This window comes from Balaenoptera ricei, chromosome 4 (genome assembly GCF_028023285.1).
Source record: "Balaenoptera ricei isolate mBalRic1 chromosome 4, mBalRic1.hap2, whole genome shotgun sequence".
NCBI classification, from domain to species: domain Eukaryota; kingdom Metazoa; phylum Chordata; class Mammalia; order Artiodactyla; family Balaenopteridae; genus Balaenoptera; species Balaenoptera ricei.
In genome coordinates this window covers 152682962-152700761 of record NC_082642.1, presented here as the reverse complement: position 1 = coordinate 152700761, position 17800 = coordinate 152682962, and the positions used below count along the sequence as shown (strand labels likewise).

Genomic DNA, 17800 nt, shown 5'->3' with positions numbered 1-17800 from the left:
AATTGAAATATAGTTGATTTACAATATTATATTAGTTTCAGATGTATGGCACAGTGATTCAATATTTTTATATACTCCGTTTAAAATTATAAGATATTGGCTATATTCCCTGTGCTGTACAATATATCCTTGTAGCTCATTTATTTTATACATAGTAGTTTGTACCTCTTAATCCCCTACCCCTATCTCCCCCTGCCACCCTGCCCCCACTGGTAACCACCAGTTTGTTCTCCATGTCTGTGAGTCTGTTTCTGTTTTGTTACATTCATTCACTTTTTATTTTTTTGATTCCACACATAAGTGGTAACATACAGTACTTGTCTTTTCCTGACATATTATACTTCATTAAGCACACTATGTTCCAGGTCCATCCATGTTGTTGCAGAGAATTTAGAATGAAATAAAATGAACAGAAAATGAACATCACAGAATTGGAAAACAAAATATGCCTGGACTTAAAACCTTTAACAAAGTTGAATTTCAGAATTTATCACAAATTCTTAACACCCACCACATACACCAAAAAAATTTTCTGTGGAAACAGGTAAAGGATAAACAGATCAACATAGTGGGCAATGTTCACCATCCTAAATTAAATTCTACAACAATGGAAGTGGTTTAGGAGGAAAACTCTGATATATTCAGGAACTAACTCCAGAAAAGTAAATCACCTATCAGATACTATTTTTTTTTTTTTTTAATTTATTTATTTATTTATTTATGGCTGTGTTGGGTCTTCGTTTCTGTGCGAGGGCTTTCTCTAGTTGTGGCAAGTGGGTGCCAGTCTTCATCGCGGTGCGCGGGCCTCTCACTATCGCGGCCTCTTTTATTGCGGAGCACAGGCTCCAGACACGCAGGCTCAGCAATTGTGGCTCACGGGCTTAAGTTGCCCCGCGGCATGTGGGATTTTCCCAGACCAGGGCTCGAACCCGTGTCCCCTGCATTGGCAGGCGGATTCTTAACCACTGCGCCACCAGGGAAGCCCCTCAGATACTATTTTTTAAGCTACTGAGTCAACAACTAATTAAAACCAATCAATTTTATTCTAGCATGAAAAAAATCAAGGATCCTTTTCCAAGTGTAGAGAAAATATCTGCACCTGTGCCTGAAGTCTAAGGCGAGTTACTTATTAGCCCCAATTCCCTCACCTGTAAAACAGAGATAAAATGTTCTGTCCTCAAATTAAAAGTGTTCTAAGGTCAAGTGCCATACCAATGTTATTAAAAACACTGACATTTAAAAGTCATTAGGCAAAAAGCACATTATTTCACATCTGACCCGATAACATGTTATCCTAACTTTTATAAAAGATACAGACATTTTCAGATATAAACTTACCCTTAACTGACATCCAACTTTTTCATAAGCTTTGATGAGTCTATTTCTGTGATACATCATTATCCCATAATGATCTTTATTTCTGCAGTTGAATCCAAAAGTAATTCTCACAGTTTTATTAGTCTTAAATGTTAAGGAAAATTCTGAACACACCACCTCACTCCCTTTAAACCACCCTTCCTATTTCATTATTTATTGAGTCCAACGGTGCAAAAAAGGGCAAAAGTTGGAGAGGATTAGACTCTATCAGGATAAAAGGAGAAAGGGGGAAGGGAAATACACTTGACTGATACCTATCTATATACAGCATCATAACAAGCAAAATAAAGGATACTAAAAATTTGGGTCGATAAATATCACGTTCAATGTAGGCAAGACTCTTCGAAACTAGCTGTGTCTTCACTTTCTGTCCACGCAAGATGATCTGCATTCGTGGCTTTAGATATAATATACTGCAGTAAGCCTGCAAAGACACACAGTTATCTGTCCTTTCCAAATAATTATCTATGGATTTGTTCAACATTACTTACGCATGTATTTAAAAAGAAAGCTACTGCCTTGCTTTGATAAAAGATGTATTAACTCTTCAATAAAATACTATAGACTATAAAGGTGTATTAGTTAATATCTGAACACTTTTTATTAAAAACAAGCTCAATATACTGTAGCCAGTAAAAATGACATACAGAAAACAATCTACTGAACTACATAGATGTTGATATGTTAAGTGAAAAAAGTTAAAAAAACAGCACGTATAGTATCATTTCATTTTTAAAAAATGTTTATGTGTACAAAAAGGACTATTTTCTGACTCTCCTGTCAAAACTATATATTGCTATTATAATTTTAAAAGCATCAATAAATTTTATTTGGGCAAAAATAAGCAAAATCTAATATAAACAAAAGGGACTATTATAAGCTTGAAAAGGAAAAAAATCATAAATAATGCACCAACATTTAAGCAGAGTAGACAAACAGCACTTTTTCCATATGAAGCTGTAAATATCAGCAGTCATCTAAATGTGTTTTCAAGTCTTTTTTTTTTTTCTTTCTTTTTTTTTTGGCCGCGCTGAGGCTTGCGGGATCTTAGTTCCCTGACCAGGGATTGAACACGGGCCATGGCAGTGGAAGTGCCTAGTCCTAATCACTGGACCACCAGGGAATTCCCTAAACGTGTTTTCAATTCTTAATACGTGGAAGTTTAGATACCTTAGAATTGTGACCAAACTTTGCATCCTAAAACATGTTAAAATATGATCTCCTGTGCCTTCCTCCAAGCTATCAGAAATCTCTGAGGGAAATGAATTGAACAATTCAAGAAGGATATATGAAAAGTTCAACACAAACTAAAATTTGAACATTTCTCTTATTTTTTTTTTCCTGACTCCTGATTTCAAAATTAGTGGTGTTTTGCCCGTTTATAAAATTCATTAATGATATTTTAAAACACTTTTTTCATGGTACACTAACATTATACCATCTGCTCTGGTTACCTCTGGATATTCTTGAGTTAAGATTTTCTTAACAACTAGGACATACTTCACTAACACACTGGGGTATATCAAGGAATAGTAATAGCTGCCATTGTAATTGCTAGAATCTCAGAAAAAATTTACATAGTATACTTGTAAACGTCAAATGAATCCTTAGCTTGGGGTTATGAAATAATTTTAGCACAAAAAAAGGGAAAAGGGGAATTCCCTGGTGGTCCAGTGGTTAGGACCACTCTCCCTGGCCGGGGAACTAAGATCCCACATGCCGCAGTGCAGCCAAGAAAAACAAAAAGAAGGAGAAAAAAAAGGGAAAAGTTAGTATTATATGTCTTATCATAGTGACTAAGAAACTTAATATTCTTTGTTTTAATTAATTTATTTATTTTGGCTGCGTTGGGTCTTTGTTGCTGCGTGGGCTTTCGCCGGTTGCAGTGAGCGGGGGCTACTCTTTGTCGCGGTGCGCCGGCTTCTCATTGTGGTGGCTTCTCTTGTTGCGGAGCACGGGCTCTAGGCGTGCAGGCTCAGTAGCTGTGGCACACGAGCTCTAGAGCGCAGGCTCAGTAGTTGTGGCGCATGTTCTTAGTTGCTCCGCGGCATGTGGGATCTTCCCGGACCAGGGCTCGAACCCGTGTCCCCTGCGTTGGCAGGCAGATTCTTAACCACTGCGCCACCAGGGAAGCCCGAAACTTAATATTCTTATTATATCAACACTGTTATATTGAGATATTAATTCCTTCAATCTTAAAAACATTCTCATCTCTAAGGTCAAATCTCAAAGATATTTATCACAAAATTATATTAACGTGCATTATGTATAGGCTATACATAATTTATTGCTTTAGGGTATCAATAATGTTCTAGAGAATATTTTAAATTTTAAAAGACACACTCTGAATCTGGCGTTTTGATTGAATCAATCAATATGGCCATCACATAAGGATTCATTTGACGTTTACAAGTATACTATGTAATTTTTTCTGAGATTCTAGCAACTACAATGGCAGCTATTACTATTCCTTGATATACCCCAGTGTGTTAGTGAAGTATGTCCTAGTTGTTAAGAAAATCTTAACTCAAGAATATCCAGAGGTAACCAGAGCAGATGGTATAATGTTAGTGTACCATGAAAAAAATGTTTTAAAATATCATTAATGAATTTTTCAAACTGATTCTAGTATTCCCAATTCAAATAATTAACCACACAGTGAAAGAACTTTTACAAGCACTGTTAAGACCTGATGATTTCGCAATTAAAAAACTTTTCTAAGCAAATAAAACAAGCAGTGTGCACAAGACAAATTTAATAAACTGGTTCATGTCTGAGATACTTAGAGATTTCTGGCAGCATTTATAATACAAGTGGTTAACAATTTCCATTATTTGATGATATTCTCATTCCCACAAAGAGAGCTGAATACATACCCTCAGAGAATAGTCACTCTCAGGGGCAATTTGGTCCATCCTTTCTTGCTTCTTGTACCCTTTCTTCCCTGCTATCTCATCTAAATCTTCTGGAATTCTGATGTCATATTTATCCTTATCAAAATCAAACTCTGTTGCACTTTTGTAGCTGCAAAAATAATTTTTTTAAAAGAGCTAAATTTTAACTTCACCATAAGATAAGCAAGCAAATAACCTTTAGTTAGCAAAACAAAACACGAACATGTGGTGGGAGTTAAGGTCAGAGGAGTTGGAGGGAGGGAGGGAGAAAGGAAATCCAGAAGGTACAGAAAAGAACTGTATTCATTCACACATTGCCATTGGGAATGTCAAATGATAGAGACACATTCTGATAGTTTCTTAAAAAAATAAACATGCAACTACCATATGATTCAGCAATTACACTGCTGGGCATTTATCCCACAAAATGATGACCATACTCCCACAAAAACCTCTATGCACGTATTTTATAGCAGGGGTCTCCAGCCCCCTGGCCTGTTAGGAACCCGGCCGCACAGTAGGAGGTGTAAAGCTTCACCTGCTGCTCCCCATCACTGCATTACTGCCTGAACCCCACCCCTCGACCCTGTGAAAAAACTGTCTTCCATGAAACTGGACCCTGATGACAAAAAGGTTGGGAACCCCTGTTTTATAGCTCTATTTGTAGTAACTGAAACTTGTAAACAACCAGATTGGTAAACACACTGTGGTCCATCCATATAATGCAATTACCACTCAGCAAGTAACAGGAAGCAAACGGACACACACAAGAACCTGGATGAATCTTCAAAAAATTATGCCGAATGAAAAAAGCTAATCCCAAAAGGTTTCACACGGTATGATTCCAGTTACAGAATATTCTTGAAATGACAAAGTTATAGAAATGGAGAACATGTTAGAGGTTGCCAGGGTTTAAGGAAGGAGTGGGTGTGGATATAAAAGGGATCCTTGAGTTGATGAAATTGTCCTGTACCTTGACTGTATCAATGTCAGTATCAACAGTACTATTGTACTGTAGTGTTCCAAGATGTTATCATTGAGAGAAACTGGGTAAAGGGTACATGAGATTTCTTACAACTACATATGAATCTATAATTATCTCAAATTAAAAGTTAAAGAAAAAATGGTGGTGGGGATGGGAGGGGCAGGGAAGAAAGTAAGAAAAAGAAAATAAAAGAAAAAGGGAATACAGGTGGTCAGAAAAACACAAGAATTAAAGGATTTTAGTATTATCACTATTTGTGCTTTATTCCTATGGTTCAACAGATCTTAGATCTCTCAATATCACACATTTACCCTAAATTTTAAAACTTTATTTGCAAAGGATTTTATCCTCACAAAGATTTAGCAACACAGAAGTCTCACTTATATTATTTTTCTCAACAGATGCTAAATTGTGCTTAGCTTTATGTAATTAACCAAACAGACAAAGATTTCTCTAACTTACTCTAGTTGGGACTTGTTGGCTGGGCTTTTCGTTTCATTTCTTTTTTTTTTTTTTTTTTTTTTTTTGAGGAGAGGGATGGTATAACCAAGAGCGAAAATAGAGTGCTATGGAGACAGAATGGCAGGGCTAGGACATTTATTTTTAGTGATATGAAATTATCTCAAATTGAAGCCAAAGTAGCCTCAATAAAATACCCTTGGAAAAGCTAAATCATTAACTATGCCATAACATGAGGACCTTCCAATATATTTGCACTCTGTGTAACAAAGCATGAATGTAATGAAATTATTCCCGCACATGCAGTTTACTTCCCAAATGGTGAACAACTAGCTGAGGTCTACCGTTTACCTTCTGAGATTCCAAATGATGATCCTCGTCCCCTTCTTACCGATGATAGCTTTAAGTTCTGCCAGTAATTTCTGTTCCGTAGAAAACAGAGAATGTTCCAGAATTGCAGCAAGACTTGCTTTTGATTCTGTTAAATTAATTATCTGTTGTATATCCTAAGTTAAAGACTTAGACCAACGATGTATTTTTCACAATTACGATATGGAAACCAACTCAAACTAACTGAAAAACCATTTCCTAAATTATTTTCTAAATTTTAAAATGATAGTGTGATTTCAAATGAACACCAAGAAGGATAAGTATGCAGAAGTTTATTATTATTCCTACTTTAATTATTTCCAATACTTGAATGTTTATACAGAAGACATTTTCCTAAGGATATCTTGCTTTTCATGGTTTTTGGTGAAAATTTCAAGCTAGATCATAAGCTTATCAGACCACAAAAAGACTAAAATAAAGAAGCTTAACATAAAATGCAGTCGCCTTATGCTAAGGATTTCCATGACACAATTCCAACAGAGAACATAAAGGGACAAACATTTAGCCCAGATGTAGAGTAGAGGCAGTGGATAGGAACAAGAGCTAGAATGAACAAGAGCTAAACAAGAATCTGGAGGAGGGCAGAAGGATGGAATGGTTCAGATTATTTCCTCATAGTTTCAACTTCAAAATCAAAAGGATATGGTCTTTGTTGAATGCCACTATTGGGACAACAACATGTTCTGCTTTTATGACTTCCAAGTAGGTCTGAGACAAGAAGCCCACGCTCATGCTTTCTTCATTTTTGGTAAAAACCATTGCATCTTTACCCAAACGCATAGAACCTGACTTGAAGCCATTCCCATACAATCCAACTGGGACGTGACCATTCATGGTGACTTTGTCACTGAAGCCAAAGCTAAAAAGAAAAAAATATTTAGTAAGTATGTATAATCTTCATTTATTTTAATTCAAAAACTGTAATACCAAGTAAAGTGCCTAAGTCTGAATGTTAGCCTCATCCTTCCTTGCTATATAATCTTGGGCAAATTACTTTTAATCTGTATTGATGTGTTTCCCTATCTCTGAAACAAAGGAAACCAAATCCACATTATAGGGATGTAAAGATTACACATACTAAAACAGGAGCTCATTGCCTGGCACATCCTAGCTAAATGGCTGAATTATAATTTAGGCTCCAGGGACCTTGAGATTTCACCCTATGAAATCTCTTCCTCTAAGTGTGAATGATTCTCTTGTTCTCAGCAAGCCTGTCGTACTGTGACTATTGATCGGGTGAACCTGCCTTTTTTATCAGTGTAAGGAGTATTTGAGAGACAGTAGAAAGGCCTCTGAGGCAAATCCTCCCTCTACCTCATACCTGTACTATGTATCTTAGCTTCTATTTCAGGCACATTTGGCTTCATCCTGACATCCTATTCTGTGACCCTAGAGCCCAAGCCCTTACGACTATGCTACTTCCTCATCCTCTGTGTCACTTTAAAATTACCAGTCCCCATTCCCCAAAGTGGTAAGTTTTATTGGAAACAGTAGCTAAAACTATTTCCACTAAAGCACAAACAACTGATGTCAATGTGCTACAACTCTAAAGGAATGGTGGAATTTTAGATAAGTCAGACATGGGGAGCGGGTGATGAGAATGGCAGGGACTGCTTAATAATCTAACAGCAGTAGAAAATGATGGATGACTTAAGAGAATAGAGCACACTGTGGGTATAGCATTTCATGTTTAAAAAACAAAAACTACAGGCTCTAAGTATGACACATGAAACACCTGAACCAGGTAAAAGCAATGATTTTAAGGAGTGTGACACTTTTACATACCTCAGCATTTTATGTAATTTGTCTGAAGTCATACCATTCCCATTATCAGTAAATGTCAGGCATATATGGTCATTTATCACTGTTTTGTCAATCCATATCTGTTTAGCATTCACATCAGGATCGTAAGCATTATCTGAGAAACGAAAGTTTTGCGAAATTTTGATTTTGCATTTTAAAGAAGAGCAATTAGTTCAGAACAACACTTTAACAAGCAACAGAATATATTTTAAGGAAAATTTAAAAGCTGAAATGTTTCGGAACTCCTAAGATTTGACCATTTGAAATTAAACTGTACTATGCTATATATTGTTCATTGACTATTACAGAATTAACTCTATCTAAAGCCCTCCATTTGTTATATAGAGAGCAGAGACTGGTACCCACTACACTAAAAAGGTGTAAAGCCAGAAGAATCACTGCACTGAAGAGATGATCAAGACAGGAAAGTCTTCTTCTGCCCAAAGAACTAGCCTAGCTATCACAAGGGAAACTGAGAGCTGCGTGTCAACAGCACTGCAAGTTAACATGGAAGGTCCACAACAGTTACTGAATAAATGAGAAAGCAGTATGCTAACCTATACACACAGATGAAGGTTTACTTCTACACAGTTCTTCAAATTGTAGCCCTTTTCAATCTAACAGAAGTTTCTGGTGGCTGGTACATTTTTCTCATCTCTGTACACCTCACCGTTTAACACCCTTGCCTAGCATACTTGTTTCTCTCAGAATAGGTAAGTAAGAGGAATATATCAAAGAAAAATGAAAAAATTTTCAACAGTAGTAATAATAAAATCAACTTGTGAAAAAAAAAAAAAATCAACTTGTGAACTATCTAACATCTATCAGAATATCCCTAACTGACTAAAAATACCTTTGAGGTATATTTTGAAGTCTTCATTATAATATAAATAATGGTTCTCAAACTATCCTTCCGTAAGCCTTCAATTAAAATCAAATAATCTTTTTCACCAACTACCTTAGCTTCATAAAAAAACTTAAAAATTCGATACACCACAAAGAGCACCATGACTTTCAGTTGCCCTAACCCAAAGCTAGAGAAGCACTATGTATGAACAACCCCAGGCTACGTAGCTCCTCTGGGTTGCCATGAAAAAGAATGACCGTGAATAGTTGCAAAGTTATCTCATTTGCACTTCAGAGTCTACATCGGAACAGCACATGTTAGCTGAGAGACTCTGGAAAATCTAACTTCACCAAAGAAAAGAAGGGTTCTCAAATTTTCTTTCTTTTCTTTTCCTTGCACATCCAACATAGGACTCTTTCTTGATAATGAATCTAAAGTATATCTAAGAATTCCCAAGAATTCATGTGCATTAATTTTACCAAGAAATAAAAAACATGACCCATAATGCAAATCTGAACACAACCTTGCCTCTTTTCTCATGTTCATTAAAACACTTTTAAATATAATCCTATACCTTGATCATTCTATCTATTGGAAAAACCAAGAATTTATTATCACAAATCTAACATAATATAATCCTCCTAGTTACTAACACCAGAAAAATGAATCCACTGTTATAAATATTTTCCGACTATTAAAAAAAAAACCATAATTCTCACTTTTTGGCAATAGACGTATTTCTTTTAAAATGGACTAAAAATATTTTCAACATAAATGCTTTAGGAACCTTGCAAATTAAAGTACTTTGATAGTAATATAGGGAAATACTCTGACAGTTGTATAGGGAAGGCTGAGCAGTGATTAATTTGACATCAGTTTGAATAGTTGTTATGCTAGGTAACCTTTACCAATGTTATTGTTGAGATACATTTTGGTTTTTTTTAAAAGCACATCTGCATACTATTTTTCAATAAAAAGCTTTTTAGAACTTCAATTGCAAGCAACAGATTACATACGAAACACCAATTTACTTACCTATTAATTCAGCAACCGCACTAAATGGCCAAGTGTGACTCGTAGAATTTGTATGTAAAAACTTCGGGCAAAGCTGAAATAAACCAATGATTCACGTAAATTAATTAAGGTCTTACTTTTGAGAACAGACGCCAAAATAATTTTCTGTCCCAGTATTAAGAGAGACCAAGCAAGAATGACTTAGCTGCTTGTGTCAGGATATACCTGGAAGACATAACCCGGAAAATGAGATTCCTGGAAGATAAGGCTGTAAATCAACTAAATAGTTTCTCATCAAGTTGTGCTGCAAAACCCTTGCCTCCCTGTGTAGACCAATCCAGAGCCATATCATAAAGCGCCCAATCCCAAAGCTATCCACCCTACCAAGACCTACCTCAAAATTACCATGAGATAAAACTAAGACTTTGTCAAATGGGTGTTTTCTCCTTTAGTGCATTAAGCTTAATAAACTTAGCTTTGCTTATTAATCAACAGGCTTTTCTCATGGTCTCTCCAAGTTCATTATATCAACAGTTGAACTTGCAGCACTGGAGCAGTATACATCTATAAAGCCTTCAAACAATGTCAAATAACAGTTCAAATGCAACAAACCTTCTTGACCTCCAGAGATTTTATGTCTGATTCATGGTAATACAGTATGGAAGGGTATGTTAATCAACCTCATGCTATAGGGAACTCTCTCAATTCCTGAATAGTGCAGATATCAAATGCCTAAAAATGTACAAATGGTTTAAAAAGGTTGAGGCTTGGAAATTTCAATATGCAGAGTATTTCCATGAAATGAGGACTTTTTTGTGTTCATTTTGAACAGATTATCTCATATTTAAGGGGGGAAAAAAGAGGCACTTTAAGTGTTTCATGTGAAGAGCCCTAGAAATATGATTAGATTATAAATCCAACCAGCTGCATTTACAGTGTTCAGCTGCTGCCACAAGGTGTCAGAAAGAGGTCTACTTTTCCTCTCTCCACCCTCGATTTTAGACAATCCCCAAGCATTTGTTTACTATCAGGTTAAAGTACACATGTGAGAAATGGTATTCTGTAGAGCAGTGGTCTTCAAACTGGACCATATGTAATTCAGACCTTCTATGGCATACTTTCTATAGCATACATCCACGTAATAATGGAGTATAAGGAATTCCCCAACTTCCTAAAACAAGAGTTTTTATAAAGAAAATCAATTTCCAGGCCTTCATCTTCTACAAGAAACCTTTTGTCAAATTAGTCTACCTGAGTCCTGTCCCAGGCCCTCCCCTTGCACAATCATCAGTCCTCCATTTATAAAAGAATACATAGTGTACTCCTCACGCATTCTAAATCTTACTATGGGGCATGGCTTTGGGGTGTAAAGCCTCTGGCTACCAAAGGAGAAAACGATTAATCAACACCAGAAACCCTTGGAATAGTTTCTGTCTTTGCTCTCTATTTTATGAATTTGTTAGGTGTGAAGTCTGGAGTTAGAAATTGGGTATTTTGGCCCACGTTGTAATACTTTGATTTTAGATGTACGGCAGACTGTGGGCAGACTGTCAACTTACTTTCAATGACTTCATCCTATATACCAACTCCAGACTGACACGGTACACATTGCTCTTGAGTAAGAGTCCCGGGGGAACAAAGCAAAGAAGGCATCAGTAAGAAAAGATGAATGCTAAACAGTGGCTTTTTGCGTATTTAAACAAAAGCATTATTTTCAACTACTCTTAATTCTCATCTCTAGAACATGTCATCAGCTGGAAAGAAAAACACCCTTCAACAGCCAACACACACACACACACACACACACACACACACACACACACACACACGACATGGACTGTGGAGTATCTTTATCTAGATGTGTGATCCTGGGTAAGCAACTTAACCCTCTGTGCCTCAACTTTTATCATCTGTGAAAATGAGGATGATAATAATATCAGCTTACCAGGACATTAAGAGAATTAAAAAACTTAATATTTGTAAATGCTTAGAAGAACACTTGGGACATAATAAGCATTATAAGTGTTATGTTTTTTTAAAAAAGTAAGTATACCTCTAAAGGCACAACCGAGCTCATATATAAATAAAGAAAATCCTCATGGGCCTCAAGTAAAGAAGGAATTAAAAACTAAAATAAAATTTGAAAATGGGGATTAGAGTGGGGTGCTTAACTGGAATACAAAGGTTTCGATTTTAATGGTGACTCAGGGATAGGAGACATGGCAGAAGAGAAGCACACACTTGAAGTAACTGCCCCCTCTTACCTCCTCAGTAAAAAAGGGGGTGGGGGGAATATGCCCAATGGGAAGCTTTCTGTTTTGGTCTGGACTCTAGGTTAAAAAAAAAAAAAGTGTAACATGAAATTCTGTAAAGAGGCATGCCTTCACTTGGGTTAAGCATTTCAATTTATATAACCTGCAGAACCACTGTGGAGACACAGCCTCAAGCAGACTGCATAGGATTCTCCCAGAGACATTATTTGGGGAATATTTGAGTACACAATCTAAAATAACATTTAAGGAAACAATCCACCAGGAGAAAATATTAGCAGACAAGACACAGTAGTATTAGACATCGCCCCCCAACACTAGGTAAAAGAAATATCAGCCTATAAAACAGGAATACCCTGAAATAACTAGACATTTAAAAAGTAATCCTCCCCTCCAAAAAACACACAAAAATGAGACAATGAAGACCACACAGATATTTTAAGGAATCAACAGAGGGACTTCGGACTTCCCTGGTGGCGCAGCGGTTAAGAATCCGCCTGCCAATGCAGGGGACACGGGTTCGAGCCCTGGTCCGGGAAGATCCCACATGCCACGGAGCAACTAAGCCCGTGCGCCACAACTACTGAGCCCACGAGCCACAACTACTGAAGCCCACACGCCCAGAGCCCGTGCTCCACAACAAGAGAAGCCACCGCAATGAGAAGCCCATGCACAGCAACGAAGAGTGGCCCCTGCTCACCACAACCAGAGAAAGCCCGCATGCAGCAACGAAGACCCAACGCAGCCAAAAATAAATAAATAAAAAATATATATATAAAAAAAAAATCAGTAGAACTTTTAGAGTCAACAAATAGTCACAAATTTTAAAAAATCATTTAAATATAAGATGGAAGCCTGAACACATGGACAGTGTTTACCTCTGCTGCCTCCCAAAGCCACTCTATAACGAAGGGAAAAAAGGGGCATAAACCCAGAAGAACAAAAAGAATCAAAGAAGTGATTACTAATAGCAAACAAAATAGTCAGAAGTTTGCAAACTGGAAAGCACAGACTAGTGACAACTGATTTAATAGCCTGGAAAAAGCTAAATCCGAAGCCTGTAGGAGATGAGAAAGCCAACCAGAAGCAGGTCAGGAACCTTGGCAACCCCAGAAAAGTCTTAGAAATTAGACTTTGTACCTTTGAAGTAAAAGATACTAGAAGTTGTATGAAAACAAGATAGGTTGAAAGTCTTTAAAAGAAGAAAGATTCCCCAGCTCCTTCTTTTACCCTGAGCAGCCCTTCAACTACCCTCAGCAAACCACGTAAGGCTGGAGGTCTGTCCTCTGGAGAAACTGACGGCGGTGGGCTCACAGACAATCAAAAGCAGGTGGGTTAAAAGCAGGTCAGCAAATAGACCAGAAATAAACCCTCTCGTATATGGTCAAATGATTTTCCACAAGGGTATAAAGACCATTCAATGAGGAAAGGACAGTTTTTTCAACAAACAGTGCTGGGAAAACTGGATATCCATAAAAAGAATGAAGTTGTACCCTTACCCTATACCATAAACAAAAATTAACTCAAAATGGATCAAAGAGCTGAAACCATAAAATTCTTAGAAGAAAACATAGGGGAAACCTTTTATGACGTTGGACTTGGCAATGATTTCTTGAAATCACCAAAATTTAAAACTTCTGTACATCAAAGCAGTGGTCCCCAACCTTTTTGGCACCAGGGACCAGTTTCCTGGAAGACAATTTTTCCACGGACTGGGAACGGGGGGCGATGGAGAAATGGTTCAGGCGGTAATGCAAGCGATGGGGAGCGGCAGATGAAGCTTCACTCGCTTGCCAGCCTCTCACCTCCTGCTGTGCAGCCCAATTCCTAGCAGGCCGTGGACCACTGCATCAAAGGACACAATCTACAGAGTGAAAAGGCAACCTACAGGATGGGGGGAAAAATCTGCAAATCAAGTATCTGATGAAGGGTTAATATGTAGAATTTACAAAGAACTCCTACAACTCAACAAGAAGAAGACTACAAACAGATTAAACAATGGGCAAAGGACTCAGATAGATATTTCTCCAAAGATGCTCAACGTCTCTAATCATTAGGGAAATGAAAATCAAAACTACAAGGAGATACCGCCTCACACTCAAAGGGTTGGGTATTGTTAAAAATCAAAACAAAAAACACAACAACAAAAGCAGAAAGTAAGTGTTGGGGAGGCCGTGGAGGAACTGGAACTCGTGCGCACCCTTCGAGGGAATAGAAAATGGTGCAGCCACTGTAGAAAACAATATAGAGGGGCCTCAAAAAATTAAATATACATTTGCCATAGGATCCAGCAATTCTAATTCTGGGTATATACTGAAAAGGACTGAAAGGAGGGTCCTTTTTTTTCCTCCTTAATTGAAGTATAGCTGATTTACAATGTTGTGATAGTTTCAGGTGTACACCCAAGCGATTCCATTATACATACATACATATATACACACACAAAGATATGTGTGTGTGTGTGTGTGTGTATATATATATATACGTGTGTGTATATATATATACATATACACGCATGCATACACACACATACTTTTTCCAGATTCTTTTCCAGTATAGGTTATTACAAGACACTGAATATAGTTCCCTGTGCTATACAGTAGTAGGTCCTTACTGTTTTTTATTTTGTATAAAATTTATCTATTTTGTATATAGTAGTGAAAGCAGGGGCTTCAAGAGACATTTGCACACCCATGTTCACAGTAGCATTAGTCGTAATAGCCAAAAGTGGAAGCAACACAAATGTCCATCGATGAATGAATGAATTAACAAAATGTGGTATATTCATAGAGCGGAATATCATTCAGCCTTAAAAAGGAAGGAAAATTTGATACATGCTACAACATGCATGAACCTTGAGGACATTATACTAAGAGGAACAAGCCAATCACAAAAAGACAAATAATGTATGATTCCACTTATATAATGTTCCTAGAGTAGTCAAATTCACAGAAGATAAAACGGCCAGGAGCTGGTGGAAGGGGGAACGAAGGGTTATTTTTTAATGGGTACAGAGTTTTAGTTTTGCAAGATGAAGAGTTCTGGAGATTGGTTGTACAACAATGTGAATGTACTTAACGTACTGAGTTGCACGCTTAAAAATAGTTAAGATGGTAAATTTTATGTTATGTGTATTTTACCACAATAGTAAACAAATGAAAACCAAATCTGCAAACTGAACAATGGGATACTCCTATCTCCTTTTCTCTGCTTCAGAAGAGCTAGCAGCCAGGATTATATAAGCCATGGCAGGAGACTAGATGTAGAATTCCTCTCTGGAAAACGGAATGATTTCTATCACTTCTATCTGGTTCTTTTACAATTGTGCCAGGCCATTCTGGATAGCTTTTTCTAACCCTCACTTGAAAAAAAATTATTTTACAAGTTTTCAAAGTTATTTTAAAGATACTTACTTTATGGTCTAACACTTCCATTCTTTAGGGTCACCAGATAGTGACAGAGAGTGCTCCAACAACACTGCTGGCTCCTACCTGATCACCCAACACTGAAGCCCACCAAAGGACTAGCTCTACTCGGGTATGAACATCCATTTTTATAGTGTCTCACTTGGAGATATAAGTAGAAGGCTGACCATCTCCAGACATTTGAGAATGTGTAAAATTAGAATAAAAAACACACAGTAAAAAGAATGTAAAGAAATGAGAGGTGGGCTTCCCTGGTGGCGCAGCGGTTGAGAATCTGTCTGCCAAAGCAGGGGACACGGGTTCGAGCCCTGGTCTGGGAAGATCCCACATGCCGCGGAGCAACTAAGTCCGTGAGCCACAACTACTGAGCCTGCGCGTCTGGAGCCTGTGCTCCACAAGAAGAGAGGCCGCGACAGTGAGAGGCCCGCGCACCGCGATGAAGAGCGGCCCCCGCTCACCGCAACTGGAGAAAGCCCTTGCACAGAAACGAAGACCCAACACAGCCAAAAATAAATAAATAAATTTATTTTAAATAAATAAATAAATAAATAAATAAAAAGAAATGAGAGGCAATGCAGTAAGCAAAAGAAAACTTCAAAAATACTATGATTAATATACCCAGAGATAAGAACAAATATTTTGTTGAGAAAGATTTTTAAAAGATATTCAGAGAATAAGACAGTGTTTATAATAATTAAATACATGGTAAGAGAAAGGAAGGAGAAGAAACGGAGGAAATCTCCCAGAAAGAAAAAGCAATGGGAAGGAAAACAGGAGACAAAAGAAAACAGAAAAATAAAGGGAAAACTGGCACCAAATAAATGAGAAAATTTTCCAGATATTATGGACTTGAGTTTCCAGCCTAAGTACCAGCACAATGCATAGGACTCTACTGAACAATAAAGCATGCCTTTAAAATTCTAAAAAGAAATAATTTCTAATCTAGAATTACAAACCCAGCCAAATTATATGTAAAGAGCAAGGGTAGCAAAAACATATTTCCAAGAAAAGACATAAATTTTCTTCCCATGTACTCTGTTCTCAAGAAGCTACACCTGTGTAGCTACAAGTGGCTAGGCTTCACTGCTAACAGTAAAAAAAAAAAAAAAAAACAACAGCAAATATTTACTGAGTATTTATGGCATGCACAGGACCTTTATAAGACTTTTACAGGTATTGGCTCATTTAAACCAACTTTCCAGTGGGTAAGATTATTATTCCCACTCTTCAGGTCACATATACAGTTATCAGTCAGGATTTGAACCCAGGCATGTGAGCTCCAGAACCAATGCTCTAAATCACAAAATGGTATTAGCATTTGAGAGCTATACCAAAGGAATAAGCAAGCGTTTATTCCAATGAAACTTCATATATGGGAAGTGAAATGTCTATTTCACATAATTTTCAGGTTACGAAATATTATTCTTTTATCTTTTTTCCCCCAACCATTTAAGGATCGTGTGCCATACAAAAACAGGTGGCAGGCTGGATTTGGCCCATAAACTGCAGTTTGCCAACTCCTGTCCTAAAGCAAAAGACCAGTGGAAATACACTCCAGAAGCTGCAGATGGGAGATTTCTGTCAATGAGGTTCCAAACGGCCCATTATTACCCACAAAAGAAAGATTTAGCACATGGACAGCTGCTACACCCAGAGAGCCAGCTAACAACAATGCCAGTCTCTCAAGACTGTTTGACCCTTACATTTGCTCCCTCTGTCTTCTCAATCTTGAAGAGACAGAGATAGCAACTTGGGAGGAGCTGGGGAATGGGGAAGAGAATCAAAGTGCAGAAATAGCAAGAAAAAACAAACACCCAGTTCACTCCTTTTTCTCACCACAGTTTTCTGGGCCAGAATTTGGCCCAATATGAGGGGAAAGAGCAGGGCTTTAAAATGAATAAGAGCTTTTAAAGTAGTTAAGGTCTGACTTAACTGTACCTGAGGCTAATTGGAAAGCATCAGAATCTGTCCAGATTCACCTAGGTGACTTAGTAAATAATGTTTAAAGCCAGTGGTAAGAGTAAAGTTCCTCTCTGTCTTCCATCTACTAAATACTATCTCATTCAATAAACCAGTTAGGTAACCAAAGAGCCTTTATTCCGAATATGTACACTCATAAATCAATAAAAATACCCCTCAGAAGAAAAAGAAAATAGAAAAATGGGCAAAGGGTATGAAGTTTTTTTTTTCTTTTTTAAATCCCAAACCAAAAAGGGTGAAATGTGACAAACTTTCAACTTCACAGTCAAGTAAATGTAAAGTAAGCACAGATACCATTTCACACTCATCAGGAAAAACGTTAAAGTCTAAAGATACCAGGTGTTGGCAGGAATCTG

The 17800-nt window shown here is 37.3% G+C and overlaps 1 protein-coding gene across 1 annotated transcript in view; it reads right to left on the bottom strand.

Annotated features, from left to right (window-relative positions):
• Positions 1–17800, bottom strand: part of MORC3 (MORC family CW-type zinc finger 3) — a 41612-nt gene that overhangs the window by 22795 nt on the left and 1017 nt on the right. Inside the window, exons 2-8 of the mRNA XM_059921505.1 lie at positions 9791–9863; positions 7891–8023; positions 6751–6964; positions 6067–6215; positions 4254–4401; positions 1673–1801; positions 1339–1461 (exon numbers count right to left, since the gene is read on the bottom strand). Of these exons, the coding sequence (XP_059777488.1) occupies positions 1339–1461; positions 1673–1801; positions 4254–4401; positions 6067–6215; positions 6751–6964; positions 7891–8023; positions 9791–9863 (969 nt within the window). The remainder of the gene's footprint in view (positions 1–1338; positions 1462–1672; positions 1802–4253; positions 4402–6066; positions 6216–6750; positions 6965–7890; positions 8024–9790; positions 9864–17800) is intronic.